Source organism: Coregonus clupeaformis, chromosome 5 (assembly GCF_020615455.1).
Source record: "Coregonus clupeaformis isolate EN_2021a chromosome 5, ASM2061545v1, whole genome shotgun sequence".
NCBI lineage: Eukaryota > Metazoa > Chordata > Actinopteri > Salmoniformes > Salmonidae > Coregonus > Coregonus clupeaformis.
In genome coordinates this window covers 2,420,001-2,444,284 of record NC_059196.1, presented here as the reverse complement: position 1 = coordinate 2,444,284, position 24,284 = coordinate 2,420,001, and the positions used below count along the sequence as shown (strand labels likewise).

The window sequence follows — 24,284 nt, the reverse complement described above, 5'->3', positions numbered from 1 at the left end:
GACATCCTTGGAGAGCTCTTTGGTCTTGGCCATGGTGGAGAGTTTGGAATCTGATTGATTGATTGCTTCTGTGGACAGGTGTCTTTTATACAGGTAACAAACTGAGATTAGGAGCACTCCCTTTAAGAGTGTGCTCCTAATCTCAGCTCGTTACCTGTATAAAAGACACCGGGGAGCCAGAAATCTTTCTGATTGAGAGGGGTCAAATACTTATTTCCCTCATTAAAATGCAAATCAATTTATAACATTTTTGACATGCGTTTTTCTGGATTGTTTTGTTGTTATTCTGTCTTTCACTGTTCAAATAAACCTACCATTAAAATTATAGACTGATCATTTCTTTGTCAGTGGGTAAACGTACAAAATCAGCAGGGGATCAAATACTTTTTTCCCTCACTGTATATGACATTTACTGAAACAAACTTGACTTTGAAGTCCAAACAGACACAGTATATGTTCCATTTAAACAGACAAAGATATTATATTCTGATCTACTCAAAACTGTGACTGGCTTGGAGATGGAAGGCATCGTCAACAACAAGTTAAGCATATATTTAAATATCTAAACAGTTGACCTAACATAAAACATTATTTGGAGTGAAAAAATCTGAACAGTAATAATCAAACAGTGATGTGATTCCTGGAAATGTAGCGTGCATAAAGGATGGAACCACAGAGATTGGGTGGATCTTCTCTACACAAGATTATGTGTGTGTGGTGTGTGTGGTGTGTGTGTGGGTGGTGTGGGTGGTGTGTGTGTGTGTGTGTGTGTGTGTGTGTGCTGACACTGGAAGAACCAACCCCCCTGTGGTCAGTTGCCCAACTAAAAAGTAACTAATATGGACAGAAATCACTTTCCTATAATCTCAAGAGGGAACTACAGTTAGTCCAGCCAAATCTCTTCGCTGAGTCCTGACACTGAGTGCTTTCCAACAAATCAAAAGATCAAAGCAGAAACAACACTTTGAATGTGAGGGAATAACAGTCCCTGTCCTCCAAGATGGTGGACATACCCAAAGCACTATCTATCGCCCAGACCTCACATGGGTTTGGTTATTATTCCTGCTTTGTCTCTTGCTTATTTGTTTAATCTGGGTCTTAATAAAGCGTTATGAAATACAATCTGTACAAATAGACATTTCAAAACCTATTTTCATCAGAATGGGTAACATTCTGCCACTGTAAACAATAACATTTGTATTTTAAGATGATATTTCTTGACTTTGGCTTTTCCCATAAGGCCTGCGTATAGTCATGTTCCCACTGACGACATTACTCAAAACCCAACCAGCACAACTACTGTGGCTCTTGAGCAAGCTGCACAAGTACATACAGTATTCAGGGCATATAATTTCATTGATCCATTCCATATACTGAATTGGGTGTCCCTTTGTCTTAGAAATAGTAGAAAAGCATGTACAAAACATGGTAAGAAAATAGCATACAATGCCACGTCTCTCCCAGTAGTCCTTTAGCCCATCTCTTTATGGTAGTCCTGTTTCCTATAGATCTTTACCTCCTCAGACAGTGGTGAAAGGGAGCATCTATACAAACACTTCAGTTAACAAAGCCTCCAAGCTGTGCAACAGCACAAGCATTCATCTCATCCTCATGCCATAATGATAATTCTCTTTCAGCCAATACTGATTAACTTCACAACTCCACAATTCCCTCCAAAAACCACCCAGTCCTCCTCACATCCCTCTCTTCTTCAAACAATCATCCAAAGTCTACACTCCTTGCTTCGAAACCTTGTCTTTTCACCTTACTACCATCATGCACCTTGATATACCTTACCTACCTATGGCAGATTCCCTTCATTCACTGAACACCACGTAACACACACAAATACAGTACACTCCACATTCCTAAGCTTTTTCTTTTGACTACAAAAACCATCCCTCATGTACATGCCTCGCAATTCAATCTGTTGACAATAGGTCCCTCCCTCTCTGTTCTCTTCTAAAGCAATGCTAAAATGGGGGCTTGGAAAACCACTCAATGTACAGATTGTGCATGGAGACGTTTTACTCTTTCATGTCCAAATACTTTCAAAACTCACCACAGAAAGGGTGTCTAAGGACATTTATTACTGGTGGTAGGACAGTAATGTATGCAAAATGCAAAGTCCTGGTGGCAGACAGTATATTTCTATAGCGATGTGGCAAATGTGCAAAGGTGAAAGCGTCAGTTTTAAAGCAACGGTTACTTTCAGGCGTCTATCAACCGCTCTTGGTATGAGTAAGTAACTCTCCATCCAACCTATGAAAATGAGTAAAAAGGCCAGTGTCTAGTGTCGTCTGATAGTCAAATCAGCATGTTTCAGTTATTGGGCTTTCACAGAGAGGAGACAGGACTAACTTAACCTTAAATGGTGCAACGTTTTGGTTTCATAATACCTTCATCAACATAAAACATTAAAAAAACGGGGGAACCCTGGTCGGACTGAGACTAAACAGTACACCAGGAGTTCAATCTCAACGATAATACTGGCACAAACATTATGCTTCTGAAACAATAGTAAAAAACAACAACACTTTTTTGGTCCAAGCTGAGAACTCTACCCATGCCTATTGTGTGGAGTGAGGCAGAGACACAGTGAACTATTTCCACTACTTTCCTTTTTTTATTTGGCAACAGATTTCATTGCAGGAACTCTCCATCCATGCAATGTTCTTCCCTACAATGAATATTTCACTGTCTCTTGGCCCCCTTCCTCAATGTCAGTTTCTTGTGCTACTTAGGCTAAATGGCCACTCTATTCTAACTGATAGCTTTCCATGTGCCTTGAGCTACTAAGTAATCCCTGTATATACATATAGCTATCACACACACTATCTCAAATGCAACATATTATGAATTTGCACGTTTGGCATGTGCTTCCTTTTTGAACGTCATCTGACAACAGCTCAAAATGATACAGACCACAGCTTAGGTTTGGTCCCAAAATGGACGCCCCCCTATTACCGGACGGCATCAATCTCTGAGCCCCAGTCCCCTCGGCTCCTTTACTCTCCACTTCTTCTTCTTCTGTTCTCTCATCCCTCTGTTTTCACTCGTCTGCATCAGGCTTAACGTCCAGCATGGCGTGGAGCTCCTCAGGGGTGTATCCCAGCAGGCTTTTTAAGTCACAGACAAAGCGGTAGACGTAGCGCTTCCCTGATGTCTTGTGGATGATGTTCTTGTCGTAGTAGTAGCGCAAGCCTCGGCTCAGCTTTTCGTAGTTCATCTTGGGCTTATTTTTCCTCTTCCCCCACCTCCGAGCCACCTGAGTCACAGAGGGAAAAGGCACCTTGTTACACCATGTATCAACCATGAGACAGAGCTCTGCACTAACCTCACATTACAATGTTTTCGTGTATATGTCTTCTCTTGACATGGATGAATATTTAATGTAGCTAAATGTACCTGATACCGCTAAGGTTCCTCTGAGTCTAAGTGAGACAAATAACACTGTTGTTGGCGTCACATTAAAAAAACATCAAGCTCATCTGTCTAACTGTTTAGGGCCCCCATGCCATGTGAGGTCAGTGGTGATGGGGTCATGACCTCTCACCTCGTCAGGGTCGGACAGCTTGAACTCCCAGCCATCTCCCGTCCAGCTGATGAAGGACTGACAGGACTTGTCCGTCAGAAGCTCCAGCAGAAACTGCCACAGCTGGATGGGGCCGCTGCCTGCAGAGCAGAACCAGGAGAAGGGAGAGAGAGGAGAACAAGGTTAGAACACTGAGAGAGAGGAGCCTTGTTTTCAGTACAATACAGATCAGTATTACGGAACATGTCATCATCAGCCGCATGTAAACACAGCATATCTGTGACTGACTGTTCTTCTCATGTTTCTCATTAACTACTTGTCTTGGGGTCATTCATCTCCAGCTATAAAAATACAAATATTCCACTCTGAATCAGACGTGTAAAAGGCACGATAATGGAGAGAAAACAGTGTTTTCACAGACAAGGTTCCCATTCATCATGAATCCCTTTGTCTACCCTTTGCCCTCTGCAGTACGTGGAGCTGGAGTTCACAGCGTGTTGTTGTCTGTCTGTATGAATATCATGGCGATGAAATCACAGTGGTTTAAATAAGAGGGGGTCTTCATGAGGCCTTGGCTGTGTGTGTTTGTGTGTGTGTGTGTGTGTGTGTATGTGTGTGTGTGTGTAGTGTAGACTCCCAGAGATCAGCCATTAGAAACATTACATTTCATCTAATTGGTAAACAAATGTCGCTTGATTTTCTGTCATGTACAATTTCATTGACATATTTTTTACATATATTTGTAGACTAAACAAATGGACCCAATGTGACGACCTGAACTGCAGGGGTTATTACAATCGTGTTGATAAGAAAAAGAGTAGCAGGTGAGAAAAACGATGTTTGGTTTGTGCTGCACTCTATTATCTTCCGTACTCTTTGATCTTGTGGTTTTCTGTACAGACAGAAACATCCACCCGGTTCTAAATCACACCTGCCTATGCAGCGCTCGCTTAGCAAAGCTGCAGCAGAGCGGAGCTGTTACCTCTCAGACCTGCCTCATAAAAGCACCCTTATACGACACAAACCAAAGCTTTCAGAGAAATGGGAGTGTGGGTTGAACACTTGAAAGCAAAATAAGTTGTTTTCAATCCAAGGCTTCTACTCGCTTCATTCAGTTATGAACATGAATGCAAAGATGCAATACCCACATTTCAGCAAATAATAACCAGCTATATTCAACTGACTACTGTACAGTAGCACTCCTCCAGATGAAGTCACATTCCAAAAAGCCTGCTACTGTAACCATGGGCCCACATAAGGGTGATACAACAGTGCCCCTTTCCAGCCCCCTCAAGCTCTCTCACACGAGAATGTTGGTGACCCTAAAATGTTTTCTCAAAAATATGTTAAAAGCCCCCATGCACAATGGGCCTCATTGAAAAAGCATATACTGTGGAGAAAGGGTGGGGGGCTGGCATTCATAGTACTGTTTAGGATCTGCCCTTAGGCTTTACAGATGAGACTGTAGCCTATGCAGGGTGGAGAGAGAGAGAGAGAGAGAGAGAGAGAGAGAGAGAGAGAGAGAGAGAGAGAGAGAGAGAGAGAGAGAGAGAGAGAGAGAGAGAGAGAGAGAGAGAGGGGGGGCTGTAGTTGACCCCAAGGTGCTGTGACTGACTGCCTGCTGCTTCCCCAGAGGTGACAGAAGTGTGATTGGAGATGAGAAACCTCAGAGAGAGCTGACGACTGACTAAGCCTCACTTATCCACACCTTCTTTATCACACCAACTCATCACTGAGAACCATGTGTGTGCCTGTCAGTGCACAGGTACTGGGACAGGAAGCCAAAACACACGTTTTCATCAAAAGCTATTTGAGATATTACATAAATGTCTTACTATTTTTTGGGAGATTCTCTCTGTTTTTCACATAGTGATAAGATGCATTAGTTGTTTGGGGGCATTATGGGGGTGATCTTTCTCTTGGCTGCAGGACAGCATACAGGGTAATAACAGTTAATAACAATGGTTGTTGCCAGCTAGACACTTTATTTCTGAAGCATATTGAAATATTTTTCCCACTTATGTTTATTTTCTTCTCTTTAGTTCTGCATGACTCTAAAAGCTCTAAGAAAGTATTCTGACTCCAATGAAAACATGGGAACATGCATTAGGCTTTGAACATGAGTCTATGGTAGCTTTATAACTAATGCTACATCATTAAACACCTACAGTAGGGAAGTGAATTACTTTCCAGAAATGCATGAATGATGACATGCAGCAAATAGCCTACAGATGTAGGAACTTCATTTGAGCCAGTTTGCTACAGCAGGAAAATAATCCTGCAGCAACAGGAAACGTGATTTATCATGTGGATTATAATTCATGGACATTTTTGTAGGGGTTGATACATTTTTCGTAAGGGAAAATCAAGTCTGAAATGTCAATGTGGAAATTATAAACTTCAAAAGCCTTTTTAAACCAAAAGTTTGCCTGCAACAGGGTGGATCAAATTAAGATTCTACATCTGTACCACTAGCTGGCATTATATTACGAATGCATATTCTAGCCATGTAAAAGTCTTCAATTAGGGCATGCCAATTGTTTATATCTGTCTTTCATTTTACCTTAAATGTCTAATGTACAGTACCAGTCAAAAGTTTGGACACACCTATTCATTCCAGGGTTTTTCTTTAGTTTTACTATTTTCTACATTGTAGAGTAATAGTGAAGACATCAAATCTATTAAATAACACATATGGAATAATGTAGTAACCAAACAAGTGTTAAACAAATCAAAATATATTTTATAGTTGAGATTCTTCAAAGTAACCACCCTTTGCATTGATGACAGCTTTGCACACTCTTGGCATTCTCTCAACCAGCATCATGAGGTAGTCACCTGGAATGCATTTCAAGTAACAGGTGTGCCTTGTTAAAAGTGAATTTGTGGAAATCTTTCCTTCTTAATGCATTTGAGCCCATCGGTTGGGTTGTGACAAGATAGGGGTGTTTTAAAAAAATGTTTTTGTCATTTAGCAGACGCTCTTATCCAGAGCGACTTACATGAGCAATTAGGGTAAAGTGCCTTGCTCAAGGGCACATCGACAGATTTTTCACCTAGTCGGCTCGGGGATTAGAACCAGTGACCTTTCAGTTACTGGCACAACGCTCTTAACCACTAAGCTACCTGCCGCCCCTGGTATACAGAAGATAGCCCTATTTGGTGAAAGACCAAGTCCATATAATGGCAAAAACAGCTCAAATAAGCAAAGAGAAATGACAGTCCATCAATACTTTAAGACATGAAGGTCAGTCAATCCGGAACATTTCTTCAAGTGCAGTCGCAAAAACCATCAAGCGCTATGATGAAACTGGCTCTCATGAGGACCGCCACAGGAAAGGAAGACCCAGAGTTACCTCTGCTGCAGAGGATAAGTACATTAGCGTTAACTGCACCTCAGATTTCAGCCCAAATAAATGCTTCACAGAGTTCAAGTAACAGACACATCTCATCATCAACTGTTCAGAGGAGACTGCGTGAATCAGGCCTTCATGGTCGAATTGCTGCAAAGAAACCACTACTAAAGGACACCAATAATAAGAAGAGACTTCCTTGGGTCAAGAAACACGAGCAATAGACATTAGACCGGTGGAAATCTGTCCTTTGGTCTAATGAGTCCAAATTTGAGATTTTTGGTTCCAACCGCCGTGTCTTTGTGAGATGCAGAGTAGGTGAACGGATGATCTCCACATGTGTGGTTCCCACCGTGAAGCATGGAGGAGGAGGTGTGATGGTGTGGGGATGCTTTGCTGGTGACACCGTCAATGATTTATTTATAATTCAAGGCACACTTAACCAGCATGGCTACAACAGCATTCTGCAGCAATACGCCATCCCATCTGGTTTGCGCTTAGTGGGACTATCATTTGTTTTTCAACAGGACAATGACCCAAAACACACCTCCAAGCTGTGTAAGGGCTATTTGACCAAGAAGGAGAGTGATGGAGTGCTGCATCAGATGACCTGGCCTCCACAATTACCCGAATGCAACCGAATTGAGATGGTTTGAGATCAGTTGGACCGCAGAGCGAAGGAAAAGCAGCCAACAAGTGCTCATCATATGTGGGAACTACTTCAAGACTGTTGGAAAAGCATTCCACATGAAGCCGGTTGAGAGAATGCCAAGAGTGTGCAAAGCTGTCATCAAGGCAAAGTGTGGCTACTTTGAAGAATCTCAAATCTCAAATATATTTTGATTTGTTTAACACTTTTTTGGTTACTACATGATTCCATATGTGTTATTTCACAGTTTTGATGTCTTCACTATTATTCTACAATGTACAACACCTGGAATTAGTAGGCGTGTCCAAACTTTTGACTGGTACTGTCAATCTAATGTACATTTCTGTAGGTATGCAATTATGATCAAAAGATGAATGCATGAATGAAGTAGTTGACATAATTGATTAGTACAGAAAACTTCAGAACATCAGAAATTACCATGAGATGCCAATAGAAGGCAATGAGTAATGCAATCTGAATGTAATCCATTTTAGAATAAGGCTGTAACGTAACAAATTGTGGAAAAAGTCAAGGGGTCTGAATACTTTCCGAATGCACTGTATATACTTGTGCTCTACTTTGAAACATGGAGAATTCAACTCCCTTACGGAAAAAACACATGAATTTTACATGCGATCACATGTGAAGTGTTCCATAAACACATTTCTGTAATGGCTATAGGTACCAAAATGTCAAACGGTGTATAGGGATTTAAGTAGCAAAAATGTTAACTTTTTCACAACGTTTTTACAAAACAAACTGAAAACCTTGACATAAAAATAATATGAAAATAGAATATGCCAGACCTTTGATCTTTTTAAAAACTTCTAAGATGTGTTTCTTTGTGTTTGAATAGAGGATAGAATAGCTTTTTTCATCAGGTACTGTAGATAGAAAGGGGCCTTAAAGATGAACAGATACATCTACTCTAGTGTCAAGCGCACAGAGCAGGTATCGTTTTGTGTTTGCACCCAGGTTGCCAAGACGACCTGGAAAATAGGTTGAGATGCGGCCACAGATAAAACGGTGCAGATGAGAAAGACAGAGTCAAGACGAGGCGAGATGGAGAGATGAAAGTGAAGCAACATGTCTTTGTTTCCTGTAAATGCATGACTCTGGTGCTGCAGTGCCGTAGGCTGTTATAGAGTGTATATAAACGCTCTCAGCCAGAAGCTGTGCTGCCAGTTACAGAGACCCAGTTACACTGAGGCACACCTACAGTATGTACATCTGCTGCAACTGCCTGGCAAATATGTAACAAAGGGCTCAGTTGGGTGGCGTAAAAATGCCTCTAAGAAATAAGAGGGATTATCGTTTGGCCATACCTATTGTAGTTGATCGCACATTTTTCAAACTGTAACCTGTATTTTATTCATTAATTTTGACTAACCTGTGTATCCTGCGAGCGCTGCGGCGGGGATGACAGGTTTGTCTTTGCTGAGGTCTGAGCGCTCCCTGACGTAGTCCTTGAAGGTTCCCTTGGGCTTGTGTCCGTGCAGGGCGCTGGGGTAGTCCTCGGAGTCGAAGCTGTCGTAGGATGGGACGCGCTGCAGACTGCTGAAGGAGGACTGGCTGCTCCAGGACTGGGTCAGACGGTCACAGCTTTCAAAGCTCTCGATGCTCTCAAACGAGTCCTGGCCTCCCAGTTTACCTGAGAGACAGAGAGGGGGAGAGCAGAAGCTGTTAGTTTTATTGCTCATAGTGTGAGAGGGAATGAAAATAGAATTGTCTGAAAGTAAATAGTTTTGAGCAGTGACATTACGATTTGACAGAGGACAGTATTTATGGCAGTAATACACATTAGACATTGGCAGTAAATTACACTCTCACTGAGCTTCTTTGTTCTGTATAACAATGTATGGTCCTGGACCCTTCATTTCACACTCAGTTTAGCATGTGCAATTGCCATTTGGTTTCGTCTAATTGGAAGAAGATCAATACAAATTGCCTTGCTATTTCTGGCCTCGGCAAAGATACGAGGAGCATTTCAACTGAGAGCTATTAAAGAATGAAAGATAATCCAGTGCCTCAACTGATACTGAAATCTTCAATTGCACAAATTGAAGCCACATGTGGTTTTCAGTGGTGCCACAAATACTTTCCCACATTGAGAAAGCACAATGCACTGCCAAAAACCCTGAGATGTATTATGTTCGAGGCCTGAACATACCTTGCAGGCAAATGCCCAGTCAGTCCACTGGATGGGCCTGTGTACTGTAAACTCCCTGATACCCCCTATTAATTTGTTCAACTGGGGGATTTGAGAAGAAAATCCCAACTTTATTGGTATCAATGTAAACTACGCTGTTAATTATTCTCCAAACTATCAGCGGGAAACCAAACAGTGGTGCATGTGGCAAGTAAACAGAGCGGTTCATGAGAAAGAAAACCCACGCTCTCTGACACTCTCTGTCCTTGCTGAGAACCACCTCAAGGTTGAGATGTGAAAAACAGAGATGAGAAAGTTGAGAGAGAACAAATGTGGTTGTTCTTGAAGGTTACCTTACTTGGGGCTATAGGGACAGACAGCTCTAACACACCATGTGGCTTTGTTCTCATCTCACTCTGACATAAACAATTGACTTATTTTCTCCTCAAGGCGGGTTTGCTTTAACCACAAGCCAGCTATAGGGCCTCCTTTCTTCTATCGTGGTACATGTACTGATGTGGCAGGGAAAGATTGGAGGGTGTCAGTGAAATCACACACACACAGTGATCTTCACAAACGCAGCACAATTAGCTAGACCTCAAGACTCACACAAGGAGTTACAGTCTACACCGTGGAATTACTTATCATAGTTTCATACTGTATGGACTGAATCAGAGTCTCAGTCTTGTGCACAAATGAGACATGGACTATAGGCCTACTCACGTAATGGCCCCAAGTTACCCAAGTTAACTTGTTCCTCTTTGAGATAGGGCACCTAAAATACAGCAGCTGTAACAGCCACACTCCCCCACACTACACTAAATCTTGATTTCCAACCAATTCCTTTACTATCTTGTTTGTGACCCCTCACCTCTGCTGATGCGGCCCACACACATGTTGTCGGGGGAGACCACCTCCTGCTTGACTGAGAAGTAGTCCCCCTGCAGTGGGTTGAGGGGCATGTCCCTGAGGATGACGTTTGGGTATTCGCTCTCGTACTTGAGTGACAGCAGGTCCTCGGAGCTGATTGGGTGAAGGGTCTGGTAGGACTCTGTGATGAAGCCCGGCTCTGAGTATTCAGAGGGAGGAACGCACTGGGCATGCTCAATGCCATAGCCTGGAGAAACACAGGAGGAGGAGGAGAGAGAGAGGCGGGGGAGAGAGAGAGGGGGGGAGGGAGAGAGAGAGAGGGGGGGAGAGGGAGGGAGAGAGAGAGAGAGAGAGAGAGAGAGAGAGAGAGAGAGAGAGAGAGAGAGAGAGAGAGAGAGAGAGAGAGAGAGAGAGAGAGAGAGAGCTCAGTTGTGTAACTGCAACAACAACAAAATACTGGACCTGCTGTGCTGAGCCATCTCCTCATTCTTTATGTTTAGACATTGATTGATGTAACATATTACATATTAACAAGCCATTAGTACATTAGAGCCAGACTATGTACATAGGATGTTGTCTCCTTGGTGATACTTACTGACAAAGTAGTCTGAGGTACAGTGGGATTCCTGGAAGGTGGAGGTCAGGCCGTTGACAGGGAAATGCTTTGTGTCTTCTTCATGAAAAATAGATACCAACAGTCACTGACCCTGTCATTGATTTAATGTATCCTATAACGGTCGTAAATACACTGCATCCAGTATGGTTGGGCCTGGCTGATTAAATATTAATGACCAGGAGGAAAGGGAGGTCTTCCTCTTCGTCTCAGATTACCATGCAAATAATAACATTTGAAACCGTTTGGCACCATTAGACTACAGCGGCAATGCTGTGCTTCAATACACACTACAGCTAATGTGATAGGTTCAGTAGGCATTTCTGAGGCTTGTGATTGATACCAGGGTTGGGCTCAATTTTGAATTGAAGGTTGTCAATTCAGGAAGTAAACAAAAATTGCAATTCAATAATCTAAGAAAGTGCATTTATTTTAAATTACTAAAGTAGAAGCTATTTATATCAAAGGTTTTGAAATGTCTGAATTTTAAATTCAAATCACTTCCTGAATTGACTGCCTTAATTAGAATTGAGCCCAACCCTGATTGATATGTTGTACAGAGCATTATGGGTACTGTAGTACATCATGCTAGAGCCTGGGCCTACCTTTCTGAAGCATCTCTAGATGTTCCCAGAGGATGTCGCCCACAAAGTCAGGTGCTAAATCCAGGAAGCGTTCCTTCCCCAGGGCACACAGACTGGCCCCGTTCATACAGAACTTGTGGAAGTCCACACTCTTCAGGCTGAACTCGTTCACCGTCCACGTCAGCCACTCTCCCACGTGGCTCTCTGTCCACTGCCTGGGGTCTGAGAGGGACATGGGGGGAGAGGGAGGGACATGTCACTGAAGGGCTACCTGAGGTCACAGTCATATACATGGTAACAAGATACCTCCACTCCACTCTGATTTAATCTACACTCCCCTGAACTAGAATGGAGATGAGGTATTATTATCAGGCCACAGAGCGGTTTCTGTAGCACATTCATTTTCATTAGCAGTTTCAGTGGGTCATGATTTTAGACCTGCTGCTGCTATTAGAGGTAAGAGGTGAGGTGGTGCAGATAAGTGGTGATAGTAACAATAGACTGACAGTGAAACCCCAGCTATTTGCGGACTGGCTGGGAGGGGTGGACTGGGGAAACACAACATAGACATGATGCATCCTATAATACCAAAATGATGAGCTCTGTGGTATGCCTCAATCGAAGAACAATTATTTATAATTTCTGTCTGTCTCTACCCCGGCTTTCTCTGATTCCTACAGTCTGTCTGAATACCAATACACTCAATCTGTCTTTTTGTATATAATGTCACCACTTAGCTATCTTTAGTCATACTGAGAGGAAGGATGTAGGTTTAAAAATATGCATGTAAAGTGAGAGCTAGGAAGAGAAACAGAGGGGGGAGAAAGAGAGAGAAAGACACAGAAAGAGAAAGTAAGCCCTTGTTTATGTGCCTTACCTTTGGGAATGCCCAGTCGTTGCTGTTCCTTTGTGAAGCCGCTGAACGTGGCCTTCAGAGCCTGAGACATCATCTCTTTGCTCCCTGGAGTGAGCAGGGGCACGTCTCCACACTCCAGATCTGTCAGTCACACAGGAGAGAGAGAGAGAGAGACTAGCAGTCAGACTCACAGCGAACAGAACACAGGGCCACACACACACACACACACACACACACACACACACACACACTGCCGCCGTGATGAAGCACTTGGCTGAACAATTGCATCCTGTCCAGACAGACAGTGTATCGACTTGGGAGAGAATCAATTATACTATATGGCAGCTGCCACAAATGCATTGGTCACATACGGGTGCACACAAACAACACATGCTCCAGCTTCCGCTGTCCGTGTTGTCCAAGTGCCTCAAAGTGTTTTGAGTTGTTTGTTTGGCAATATAATACATGAATGCCTCACATATGGACAAGGTAGAGGCCATTCTCACTGGTGACCCAGTCACACCCTGGGTGGGACTCACAGAGTGGGGCTGATACCTATCAGTGGCCACTGTGACCTCTTAACTATGTCCCCCCCCGACACACAGAGGGTCTACTGTCACCCCAACACCACGGTGGTCAAACGGCAAGGGTCAGAGGTCAGGGACGAGGTGATGATGTCACCCTGAGCCCTGCCAGGCTGGAGGGGGTGGGGGTAAGGGGTCGAGGGGGGTGTGTGGAGGGTGAGTGTCTCTAAGGTCCCGGACACACAGGCCCACTGTTCTCCCCACACAGCCAGTGGGCACCCAGCAGGAGACAGAGCACTCTTTGATGGCTTTAAACAGTGCCTGATGACTCGCACTGATCTAATTAGACTCTACCAGTCTACAGAGGGGTGGATGGAGGGAGGAGGAGAGGGAAAGCCCCCAGGGCAGGAGCACTAGACTAGAGTGCTAAAACCTTACTCGGATCAAGATGGCAACAGTCTCAAAAAACAAAGACATGGAAAGAGAGAGAAAGAGACAAACACAGACAGACAGACAGACATACAGACAGACAGACAGACAGACAGACAGACAGACAGACAGACAGACAGACAGACAGACAGACAATGACTGTGACAGTCTACTGTGAATGAATATAGAAATCACCACATTTCATAACAAAGAAAGGCATAAATTATTACCAAGGCTGTATGTCACTCAATCTCTATCACCCCTCGCCGTGTGAACTCAACTATCAGATCACAAGCAGGCCTGGAGGGAGACTGGAGACGTTTTGTCACCCCTCTGCTCTCTCTCGACGCCTCAGATGTTCTGGCATCTCTGCCCTGGTTTGATCTGCCAGCCCAGCGAAGGGGAGGCCGTGGCGATGTACAGTTCATGCGTGTTTTCACTGCTCGTCAACGTTCCCGACTTCGTCTGGAATGCACAACAGCTGTCCCTCCTCTCTGGGCTGTGGAGCTGTAACCCAACGCTGCCTGCCTGGAACCAAAGGCTCTCTCTCTCTCTCTGCCTAACCACTGGAAGCTGACAGGCCAAATTATACAGAGTGCCCAAATGAAGGTCGAACCATAACACTGTGCCGGTGTGTGATTCGATTAGGCCTCCATGCTCCCTCTCTCTCCATTTGGAAGTCCTGATTATACTACATATTAGAGTAACCACTCTATTGGCTTGGTTACACATTTCTACAGTATCGTGCTATTTTAGTATCATATTGCAAAAGACTGAAGAGGCTATTGTCAGACAAGGCCCTCGACATCACAGAGCAAAACAGGCTCAGATTCTGAAAGCATTCTGAAATGAAAATAAAACGAGACCTGACTGTATAGCGTACACCATGTTCCTGACTGCACGGTCGTCTTGACCTTCTCCACCGAGGCGGCTGGTTGTTGAGTAATTATGTAGTGTTAGATAGCTCTAGTGGAGAGTGGGCTCTGGCTGAGATGAGATGGGGCTTGCTCAGAGTCAGACTGTGCCTGGGCTTTGATATGTATTAAAGACAGAGACTGAGAGAATGTTGCACTTTATTTTAGATGGATCGAGAGGAGTTTGTCTGCCCTCTCGTCAGCCCCACGCTCACCTACGCAGGCCTAAAGCTATCTAAGAACCAGGGCCCCCATCAAAGACACACACAGGTGGGGGTTCATATCGTCCAGATGCCCACCAGCTGAAACAGGCGGTTTTATGACTTAACCAATGTGAGTGTGTTTGAACTGCATAACATTGATGTTTTAACTTCAACATTATATTTTCTGGTGCATGAAGCTCCTATAGACTGAACTGAATTTTATTCTGTTTTACACATTACAAATGATTACATTTCATACAGTATACTGTGAATGGTACTCACTCCCTCTCTAAACGGCCCACGCAGTTCTCTGTAAGATAGCTAATGTACTGTACATCTAATAACTGGGGAGGCTGGCTTGGGTCTAGAGTCTCTGCTAAATTATGAGGCCCTGATATGGTTTCAATGCCTGGGAGTCCCATTAGGGCAGGCTGGGCAGGGTCAGTATCACTGAGCGTTAAGCATCCACCAGCCGCCTCTTACACACAGAGTGGTAGTCTATCATAGGATAAGACCCATCCATTTAGTGGACTGACAGTGTGATTGGGTTAATAAGGAGTGTGATTATGACAGAAGAAGGGTAAGGTTGGTGATCTATGACACCCACAACTTAGATTACAGTGGAGAGGGAGGACAGTGCCTGCATGTGGCTTGTGGTAAATAGTCTTATTGCCTGCCAATTAGGAAAACATATGGATCATTACATTTTTTATTAGAAGTGGTACGTAAAATGGGACTATATAATCATTGACAGACAGTGGGAGAGAGATGTGCTGTAGATTTACTGTAAAATATATTGATTGTCACTGGTTGGTGTGCGGAGTGCCACAATGATATTAGACCCCAGAGACACCCACTGAATAGATGCTGTGCATGCCGGAAAACCATCCCCCTTCCCCCACTCCTAACCTTCCCTGCAGACAAAGGTTCCAGTCCACACCTCTGGCCCCAGGTATGTTAGCAGCAGAGAACAGGAGGAGGAGGGAGACACACTTGAACAAAATTAGCAGCCTTCTTCGCCTGTGCGCCGGAGCGAGGACGTGAAATTGGGATTTTGCGGCCGGGGCCATGGCCCTAAGGAACTGTGGTGGGGCTGGGGCGGGGCAGGGCAAGTCGGGGTGGGGTAGGGTGGGTGAGGGGAGTGGAAGGAAGGGAGAGTGGAAGGATGAGTCATTGAGCTGTAATGTGAGTCGATCACAGGACTGACTGGGGGGAGATGAATGAATGAATGAATGAATGAATGAATGAATGAATGAATGAATGAATTAATTAATTAATGGGAGGCTCCCTCGGCTCTCACTCTCAGTGTCTGACATCAGAGTGGGAACGGTGCCATCTCCCTGCCTCTGGCTGAGACTGCTGTGTTCATTCATAAACCCCCTGCTACGATGATGCCTCTGCTTCAGATGATGCAACGACATACATGGAGCAGGAAACTTCCACCGACACAATGTGAGAAAGAGGCACTGTGCTATAATGTGGCTATAAATAGTCCTAGATTGAGTGTGTATGAATGTGTGTGTGTCCATTCAGGTCTGTCAGTGTGTGTGTGAGAGAAAGAGAGTGGGTGTGCGATCAAAGAGGGGAGGACGTCTATGGGGCTATTCAGTGGACTGTCAGATATTTCAGCAGTGAAATGCTTTTAAAGCCATAAAGGGCTGATTTATTAACATCCTTGGCTGACAAAATACACCTCTCTTTATATTTCTCTCTCTGCAGCGCTGTGTGTGTGTGGGTGGTAAGGCTGTATTTATGTATGTGAGAGGGTCCACTTCCTGAGGCTAAGGTGTCACTTCCCAGAGAGGGAGAGAGAGGTGAGTGGTGGGGTTGAGCGGGTCGGGCATTTCAGGGCGACCCCGGTCAACCCCTTTACGGAAAATATGCCTTCGAGGCTTTATGGTTTATTAGGCAGCGGTGGTGGGTACCACTCAGGGACCCCCTGTCCAGAGATTCCTATCAGTCCCAGTCTGGGAGCATGGGGTCATAAACCCTGCTGGGGGGGGCAGTCAAAGTCCTGAGAGGTCTGCTTGTTCTGCCACTATTTGGATTTTCATGTGAGGGCCAGAGACAGGAATAGAAGTTGCCGCTTGGCACTCGCTAGAGGAGGCTGCCGGGCCGGTAGAGTAGTGGTGCCACAGCAGGACCGACCATGGGCCAGGGCCAGATGAGGGCCAGCCCAGGCGCTGCTCTGAGGTAACAGGCTGGGGCTATCCCACCATCCATCTATCCATCCATTCCGCCATGTTGGAACACTGCTGCTATTCTTAGGGCTCTACCACTGACTGCTGGGCGCCCTCTCCCTTCACAAGCCTGTGGTGCTCAGCCTCAGCCTCAGCCTCCAGACCAAACCTGTAACTACTCCTACTGCTGACCAGACCTATAACTACTACTTCTGCTGACCAGACCTATAGCTACTCCTGCTGACCAGACCTATAGCTACTCCTGCTGACCAGACCTATAGCTACTACTGCTGACCAGACCTATAACTACTCCTACTGCTGACCAGACCTATAACTACTACTTCTGCTGACCAGACCTATAGCTACTCCTGCTGACCAGACCTATAGCTACTCCTGCTGACCAGACCTATAACTACTACTACTGCTGACCAGACCTATAGCTACTACTGCTGACCAGACCTATAGTTACTACTGCTGACCAGACCTATAGCTACTACTGCTGACCAGACCTATAGCTACTACTGCTGACCAGACCTATAACTACTACTGCTGACCAGACCTATAGCTACTTCTGCTGACCAGACCTATAGCTACTTCTGCTGACCAGACCTATAGCTACTACTGCTGACCAGACCTATAGCTACTACTGCTGACCAGACCTATAGTTGCTACTGCTGACCAGACCTATAGCTACTACTGCTGACCAGACCTATAGCTACTTCTGCTGACCAGACCTATAGCTACTACTGCTGACCAGACCTATAGCTACTACTGCTGACCAGACCTATAGCTACTTCTGCTGACCAGACCTATAGCTACTTCTGCTGACCAGACCTATAGCTACTACTGCTGACCAGACCTATAGCTACTTCTGCTGACCAGACCTATAGCTACTACTGCTGACCAGACCTATAGCTACTACTGCTGACCAGACCTATAGCTACTACTGCTGACCAGACCTATAGCTACTACTGCTGACCAGACCTATAGCTACTTCTGCTGACCAGACCTATAGCTACTACTGCTGACCAGACCTATAGCTACTACTGCTGACCAGACCTATAGCTACTACTGCTGACCAGACCTATAGCTACTACTGCTGACCAGACCTATAGCTACTACTGCTGACCAGACCTATAGCTACTTCTGCTGACCAGACCTATAGCTACTTCTGCTGACCAGACCTATAGCTACTACTGCTGACCAGACCTATAGCTACTTCTGCTGACCAGACCTATAGCTACTACTGCTGACCAGACCTATAGCTACTACTGCTGACCAGACCTATAGCTACTACTGCTGACCAGACCTATAGCTACTACTTCTGCTGACCAGACCTATAGCTACTACTGCTGACCAGACCTATAACTACTACTTCTGCTGACCAGACCTATAGCTACTCTACAGTCTGTCTGTCTGTCTCTCTTCACAACACAAAACACACAGCTCTCCAGGAACACCATTCTGAGGCTAACAGAGACTTATGTCCCATAGCTGCTCTTCTCTCTTTCTCTCTCTTCTCTATCTTTGAAATCACATTAGCTTCTGATGTGTAGTAAGTGCATTAACTCGTCCATACTGTTTACCAGTCTCAGTTCTTGTGTGATGACATTAGCTGCCTTTTTCAATTGATCCCTGGCTATGCCGGGTGGAGTGTATTTCTCTTGAAAGCTGGTGGAAATTCCCTCCTTTCTGCAGAAGTGGAAAAATTTAGACAAAGCTCTTACTAATGGCTCATGCTCACCATCCATACCAGCCAACAATATGTCTTGCTGCTCATGATCATACACTCAATACTTCAATCATAGAGAAAGAGCAGATGGTTGTATGCGTCTTCAAAATAGACGTGATGACTGGTTTGCAAAATGTCTCAATCTGCAAAACTACATACACAATGCAATGCCCCAACACTCTATGAAAAACACCTACAGCACATTTCAGTATTTCACAACACTCGAATCTACTCAAGGCAAGGAACATGGGAAAAAAGCAGGAGAAGTCTGTTCTATGTTCTTTGTGAGTTAACCAGGACTCTGGCTAGCTGTTAGAGTACCATGCTAGAGAGCAGAGCAGGTGGTGTGAGCTTAGCGGCATGTAGCAGCTTTCCCCGGCCCAAACCCTGCTGTAAACACACAGGGGATGCTCTGAGGGAACTGTTTAGGCGTTAAAGCAAACACACTACATATCTGACAAACAGTTTATGCGCTCGCTTGCATTCTTCTAACAAACCCACAATGCCTGGCCCCTTTTCAGCTTAAACTGCAACATTCAACATGCAACGTTTCCTGACACCATTCTGAAATACGGCGGGAAGCGATACCGACTGAAAGTAGGGGGAATCCGTCATATTAATGGAATATTCATTCATTCAACAGTTCTCTTTGTGACACTCTATGCACACAAACCCTATAAGCCATGGATACAATTCTACATCATACATGCGCTCTGCTCATTCTAAAGCATGGGCGACAGATGGATAGTGGATAAATAAATTCCCTCCAGACCACATTGTTTTCATGTTGCGTGCCATACATTCCTCTGGTGTTTTACAATCACTAATGTGCTTCTCACAGCTTTCTTCTGTGCCTTTTTTGTGACCGAAAATGACTGTGGCCCCCTTAGAAAATGGTTGAATGAATTACTCTCTATTTTGGATGGAACAGTGTTGTTTTAGAGTTTAAATTAGTGTTAGGCAAACAATCTTATATGTGTAAAACATATCAAACATCTGGTTACTTTTTTTAGCTCTTTATCTCAATATAGGTGGTTTTTGATGCAATGCAACCCTTCAGAGAGATATAGCTGTGTGTGTGCTGATCAAATGATGTGTAACAGATATCAGCAACTCATGGAAAATATGCACACAAGTGTGCAAACCCTTACACTCACACACACACTCATCCAAATGCAGGTATAGCACATATTGGCAAAACATTTTACTCACACTGTCAAATAATTATTGGACTTAACATTGTGTTCCTCTTGACATGTGAGTAAACATGACGCAAGCAATTAGGCTATCTAAAAGAATGTCATCATTTACTCACTATTTGTCATTTCTTCCTCAGAGGTTCCCATAAAAACACACTGGAGTCTGAGGTCTGAGGGCTGAGGCAGGAGCACACAGAGAGACCTCTTAATGTGGTTTTATGAGAAACTGCCAGTGGACTGCGTCCCAGCAGCTCTGTAGTGGTGGAAGTGAACGGTGTCAAAGACAAGTTCTCATTAGGACGGGCCCTTGGGCCTCCTCCAGACGCCCACAGTAATTGTCGTTAGCAACACTCAGTCTGGAGATTGCCAGGCCACTCACTCCATCCCAAATATGCAGATACAGTGGGGAAAAAAAGTATTTAGTCAGCCACCAATTGTGCAAGTTCTCCCACTTAAAAAGATGAGAGAGGCCTGTAATTTTCATCATAGGTACACGTCAACTATGACAGGCAAAATTAGGGAAAAAAATCCAGAAAATCACATTGTAGGATTTTTTATGAATTTATTTGCAAATTATGGTGGAAAATAAGTATTTGGTCAATAACAAAAGTTTCTCAATACTTTGTTATATACCCTTTGTTGGCAATGACACAGGTCAAACGTTTTCTGTAGGTCTTCACAAGGTTTTCACACACTGTTGCTGGTATTTTGGCCCATTCCTCCATGCAGATCTCCTCTAGAGCAGTGATGTTTTGGGGCTGTCGCTGGGCAACACGGACTTTCAACTCCCTCCAAAGATTTTCTATGGGGTTGAGATCTGGAGACGGGCTAGGCCTCTCCAGGACCTTGAAATGCTTCTTACGAAGCCAGTCCTTCGTTGCCCGGGCGGTGTGTTTGGGATCATTGTCATGCTGAAAGACCCAGCCACGTTTCATCTTCAATGCCCTTGCTGATGGAAGGAGGTTTTCACTCAAAATCTCACGATACATGGCCCCATTCATTCTTTCCTTTACACGGATCAGTCGTCCTGGTCCCTTTGCAGAAAAACAGCCCCAAAGCATGATGTTTCCACCCCCATGCTTCACAGTAGGTATGGTGTTCTTTGGATGCAACTCAGCATTCTTTGTCCTCCAAACACGACGAGTTGAGTTTTTACCAAAAAGTTATATTTTGGTTTCATCTGACCATATGACATTCTCCCAATCCTCTTCAGGATCATCCAAATGAACTCTAGCAAACTTCAGACGGGCCTGGACATGTACTGGCTTAAGCAGGGGGACACGTCTGGCACTGCAGGATTTGAGTCCCTGGCGGCGTAGTGTGTTACTGATGGTTGGTTTTGTTACTTTGGTCCCAGCTCTCTGCAGGTCATTCACTAGGTCCCCCCGTGTGGTTCTGGGATTTTTGCTCACTGTTCTTGTGATCATTTTGACCCCACGGGGTGAGATCTTGCGTGGAGCCCCAGATCGAGGGAGATTATCAGTGGTCTTGTATGTCTTCCATTTCCTAATAATTGCTCCCACAGTTGATTTCTTCAAACCAAGCTGCTTACCTATTGCAGATTCAGTCTTCCCAGCCTGGTGCAGGTCTACAATTTTGTTTCTGGTGTCCTTTGACAGCTCTTTGGTCTTGGCCATAGTGGAGTTTGGAGTGTGACTGTTTGAGGTTGTGGACAGGTGTCTTTTATACTGATAACAAGTTCAAACAGGTGCCATTAATACAGGTAACGAGTGGAGGACAGAGGAGCCTCTTAAAGAAGAAGTTACAGGTCTGTGAGAGCCAGAAATCTTGCTTGTTTGTAGGTGACCAAATACTTATTTTCCACCATAATTTGCAAATAAATTCATTAAAAATCCTACAATGTGATTTTCTTGATTTTTTTTTCTCAATTTGTCTGTCATAGTTGGAGAACTTGCACAATTGATGGCTGACTAAATACTTTTTTTCCCCACTGTATGAAGAAATAGCGAGAAGGAGACAGGCCAAGCTAAGGCATCCAGCTGTTCCAAACACCCAACTCCCAAACAACCCCAGCCTGAGCCCCAACCCCAGCCCATGCCCCAACCTCCCCTCCTTGGGGTGCCAGAGCAGAGCACATGTGCCTCCGATTTGACTGTGCCTGCGTCACTGAGGGCAGACTCGACATGAGAGCGCCACAGAGTCTCACCTACATCATAGAGCTCTCCTCCCCCGCCACAGCTTTCCTTATTGTTCTCTGCTAAGGAGAGCAGACCTGTTTGTCAATACCCCTCTGATGTAGTAGGGTTGACATACATTAAAGCACAGTCTGTGGCTCATGGGACGTTCACTACTAGCCTGATTGCAAACGCAGCCCGCACGCTGATTCCAAAAACAGGTGGTCTGCAGAAAACAGAAAATGCATACAAAAGGGAAGGAGGAAAATCTGGGCCACTGGCCATAATCAAAAGACCGGGCCGGCCTCAGAGGACACCAGATTGATTTCTATACCAGGCAAAGTATCCTTTACTCTGGGCAAACAACCTCCCGATGAGGAACTGTAAAACAGCAATATGGGGACATAAATACATGTAGTGCAACACACAAGGAATGGTGGGACGCGTGGGAGGTGGTTGGCCACACCTCCAGACACAGCCATGGTTTGGTGAGGCAGCATGGAGCCCACCAGTCAGCTCTCCCAGTCAGCCAAGTAATGTGGAGCAATGGGGAGAGGAAGGGCGGCAGGAGAAAACCGGTGGCACGCGGTGGTGCGGCGGATGCTGTGACTCAGTGATTAGTAGAGACTGACAGATGACTGGGATGAGACAGGCCGACGCCACATCAAGGCCTGAGGTGACGTTAGACTGAGAGATGTGACCCACAGAGGGGATGGAAAAGAGTGGGAGAGGGGCAGAGTAGGAGAGGAGGAATGAGAGGGGGGAGGCTATAAAAAACCTCCAAGCTTGTTACTTCTTCTTTCCCAAATCAGGGACATGCTGTTTCTTTGTTTAGGTTGGCGTCTCGAGAACGCTTATTGGTGAATCTACTCTGATGTTTCTGACAAGGTCTAAAGAAATCATCTTTCAAGAAGTTCACATACCGTTATAGGACTTCAAAAAGATTTTGAGTACAACCAAATTGATTTTTCAACATGATTCCACACATGCCTTCAGCACATCTTATGGTATGTGCCACACCTTCAAATGACTTTCCTGCACTATCTCCCCACATATGCTTACTATTTAGCACACTGATGTATCACAAGGTAGCACGCCTACTTTTATATGACTAAGCTCTGAAAGGCTAAATTAACGCGTGTAGTCACAAGAGAGACATCTCGATATTGCCCACGCACGATAAAGTTTCACAGATTAACAGGGCAAGACTACAGTCAGAGAGATGAATGAACGAAGGAGGAGGAGGAGGGAGGAGATACCCATTTAATGATATTGTACGGTGACATCACAGCCCATTCACAGCAGAGACACTGGGTCATTGTGGCCAGTAGTAAAGTACTCCTCTTCATAGATAACCATTCTACCAACAGCCCAGCCTTTGAAACGTCTGCCCCACATGAGATGAGACTGAGGCCCATTCAGGAGACTGGGCATTCAGTGCCCACTGGGCACAACGGCAGCCTGGCATCATGGAGACATTGTTTAGCTAAACACTGTCTAATTACTATGGGCAAAGCACCAAATACCAGGCACCGAAAAGTGCTTTTGATCTAACATCCTGGTTGGCCATTACTTGACTCGGCAAAGTGAAACGGACCTGAGCATACGTCTTTGTTCTGTTGGGTCCAGCAGCACCAACCCACATCAGAGGAGGCTGAATCGCCCCACTGCTGTTTGCACAGCTGCCAAGAGCCAGGCGGGCTCAAACACAGGCACATTTTGCATTTTATACAGCACTACTGAAGGAGTGCTGACACTGTCAAACCAGCCCTCAGCTGACACACGCTCATTTAAGCCACCCTGCCCAGAAGGAAAACACTCCTCACCATGCCAACAGGCACTAAACGGGGAGGGACGGTCGAGCCTCAGCCTCTGGCTCCTGGCCTGTTGTGGGCCCTGGCTGGCTGTGTGTGACATGGGTGTGGTGGCATAGGGGGCCCTGAGTGCAGCCGCCCGGCCCGGTGGTGCAGCGTGCCAGTTAAGACAAACAGCCTCGTCTTAACCAGATAAAAGGTAGACTCCCACCCAGCAGGCCTGCCTGTCACACACATTCCTCTCAGTCAATGAACCCTGACCTGCAGACCTGACGAACAGAGAGAGTGGGATCCTAGACCATGCAGGGAGGACTCAGTCAGTACAGGACAGCACATGTCCTTATACACGATACAGGATGGTAGGAGTAGTGTATGTACAGTACTGTAAAGAAGCCATAAGCTACATTCTTTTGAAATCAGAAAAAGGGGCCCTGTTATTTTACAATCTGACACCCTCCATCTTGAGAAGAAATCGGACTTATCTTAGCCTTGGCAGCTCCACTCCTTAGCTTTATAGTTTTGTTATGGCTAGTTGATAAACTGAG

At 45.0% G+C, this 24,284-nt stretch overlaps 1 protein-coding gene across 1 annotated transcript in view; it reads right to left on the bottom strand.

Moving 5' to 3' along the window:
- Positions 1-335: 335 nt before the first annotated feature.
- LOC121558520 (protein c-ets-1-B) overlaps positions 336-24,284 on the bottom strand; it is a 27,485-nt gene continuing 3,536 nt past the window's right edge. The window contains exons 2-8 of the mRNA XM_041871888.2: positions 12,631-12,750; positions 11,775-11,975; positions 11,152-11,229; positions 10,558-10,803; positions 8,928-9,188; positions 3,557-3,675; positions 336-3,268 (exon numbers count right to left, since the gene is read on the bottom strand). Coding sequence (XP_041727822.1) covers positions 3,053-3,268; positions 3,557-3,675; positions 8,928-9,188; positions 10,558-10,803; positions 11,152-11,229; positions 11,775-11,975; positions 12,631-12,750 — 1,241 coding nt within the window. The 3' untranslated portion in view covers positions 336-3,052. The remainder of the gene's footprint in view (positions 3,269-3,556; positions 3,676-8,927; positions 9,189-10,557; positions 10,804-11,151; positions 11,230-11,774; positions 11,976-12,630; positions 12,751-24,284) is intronic.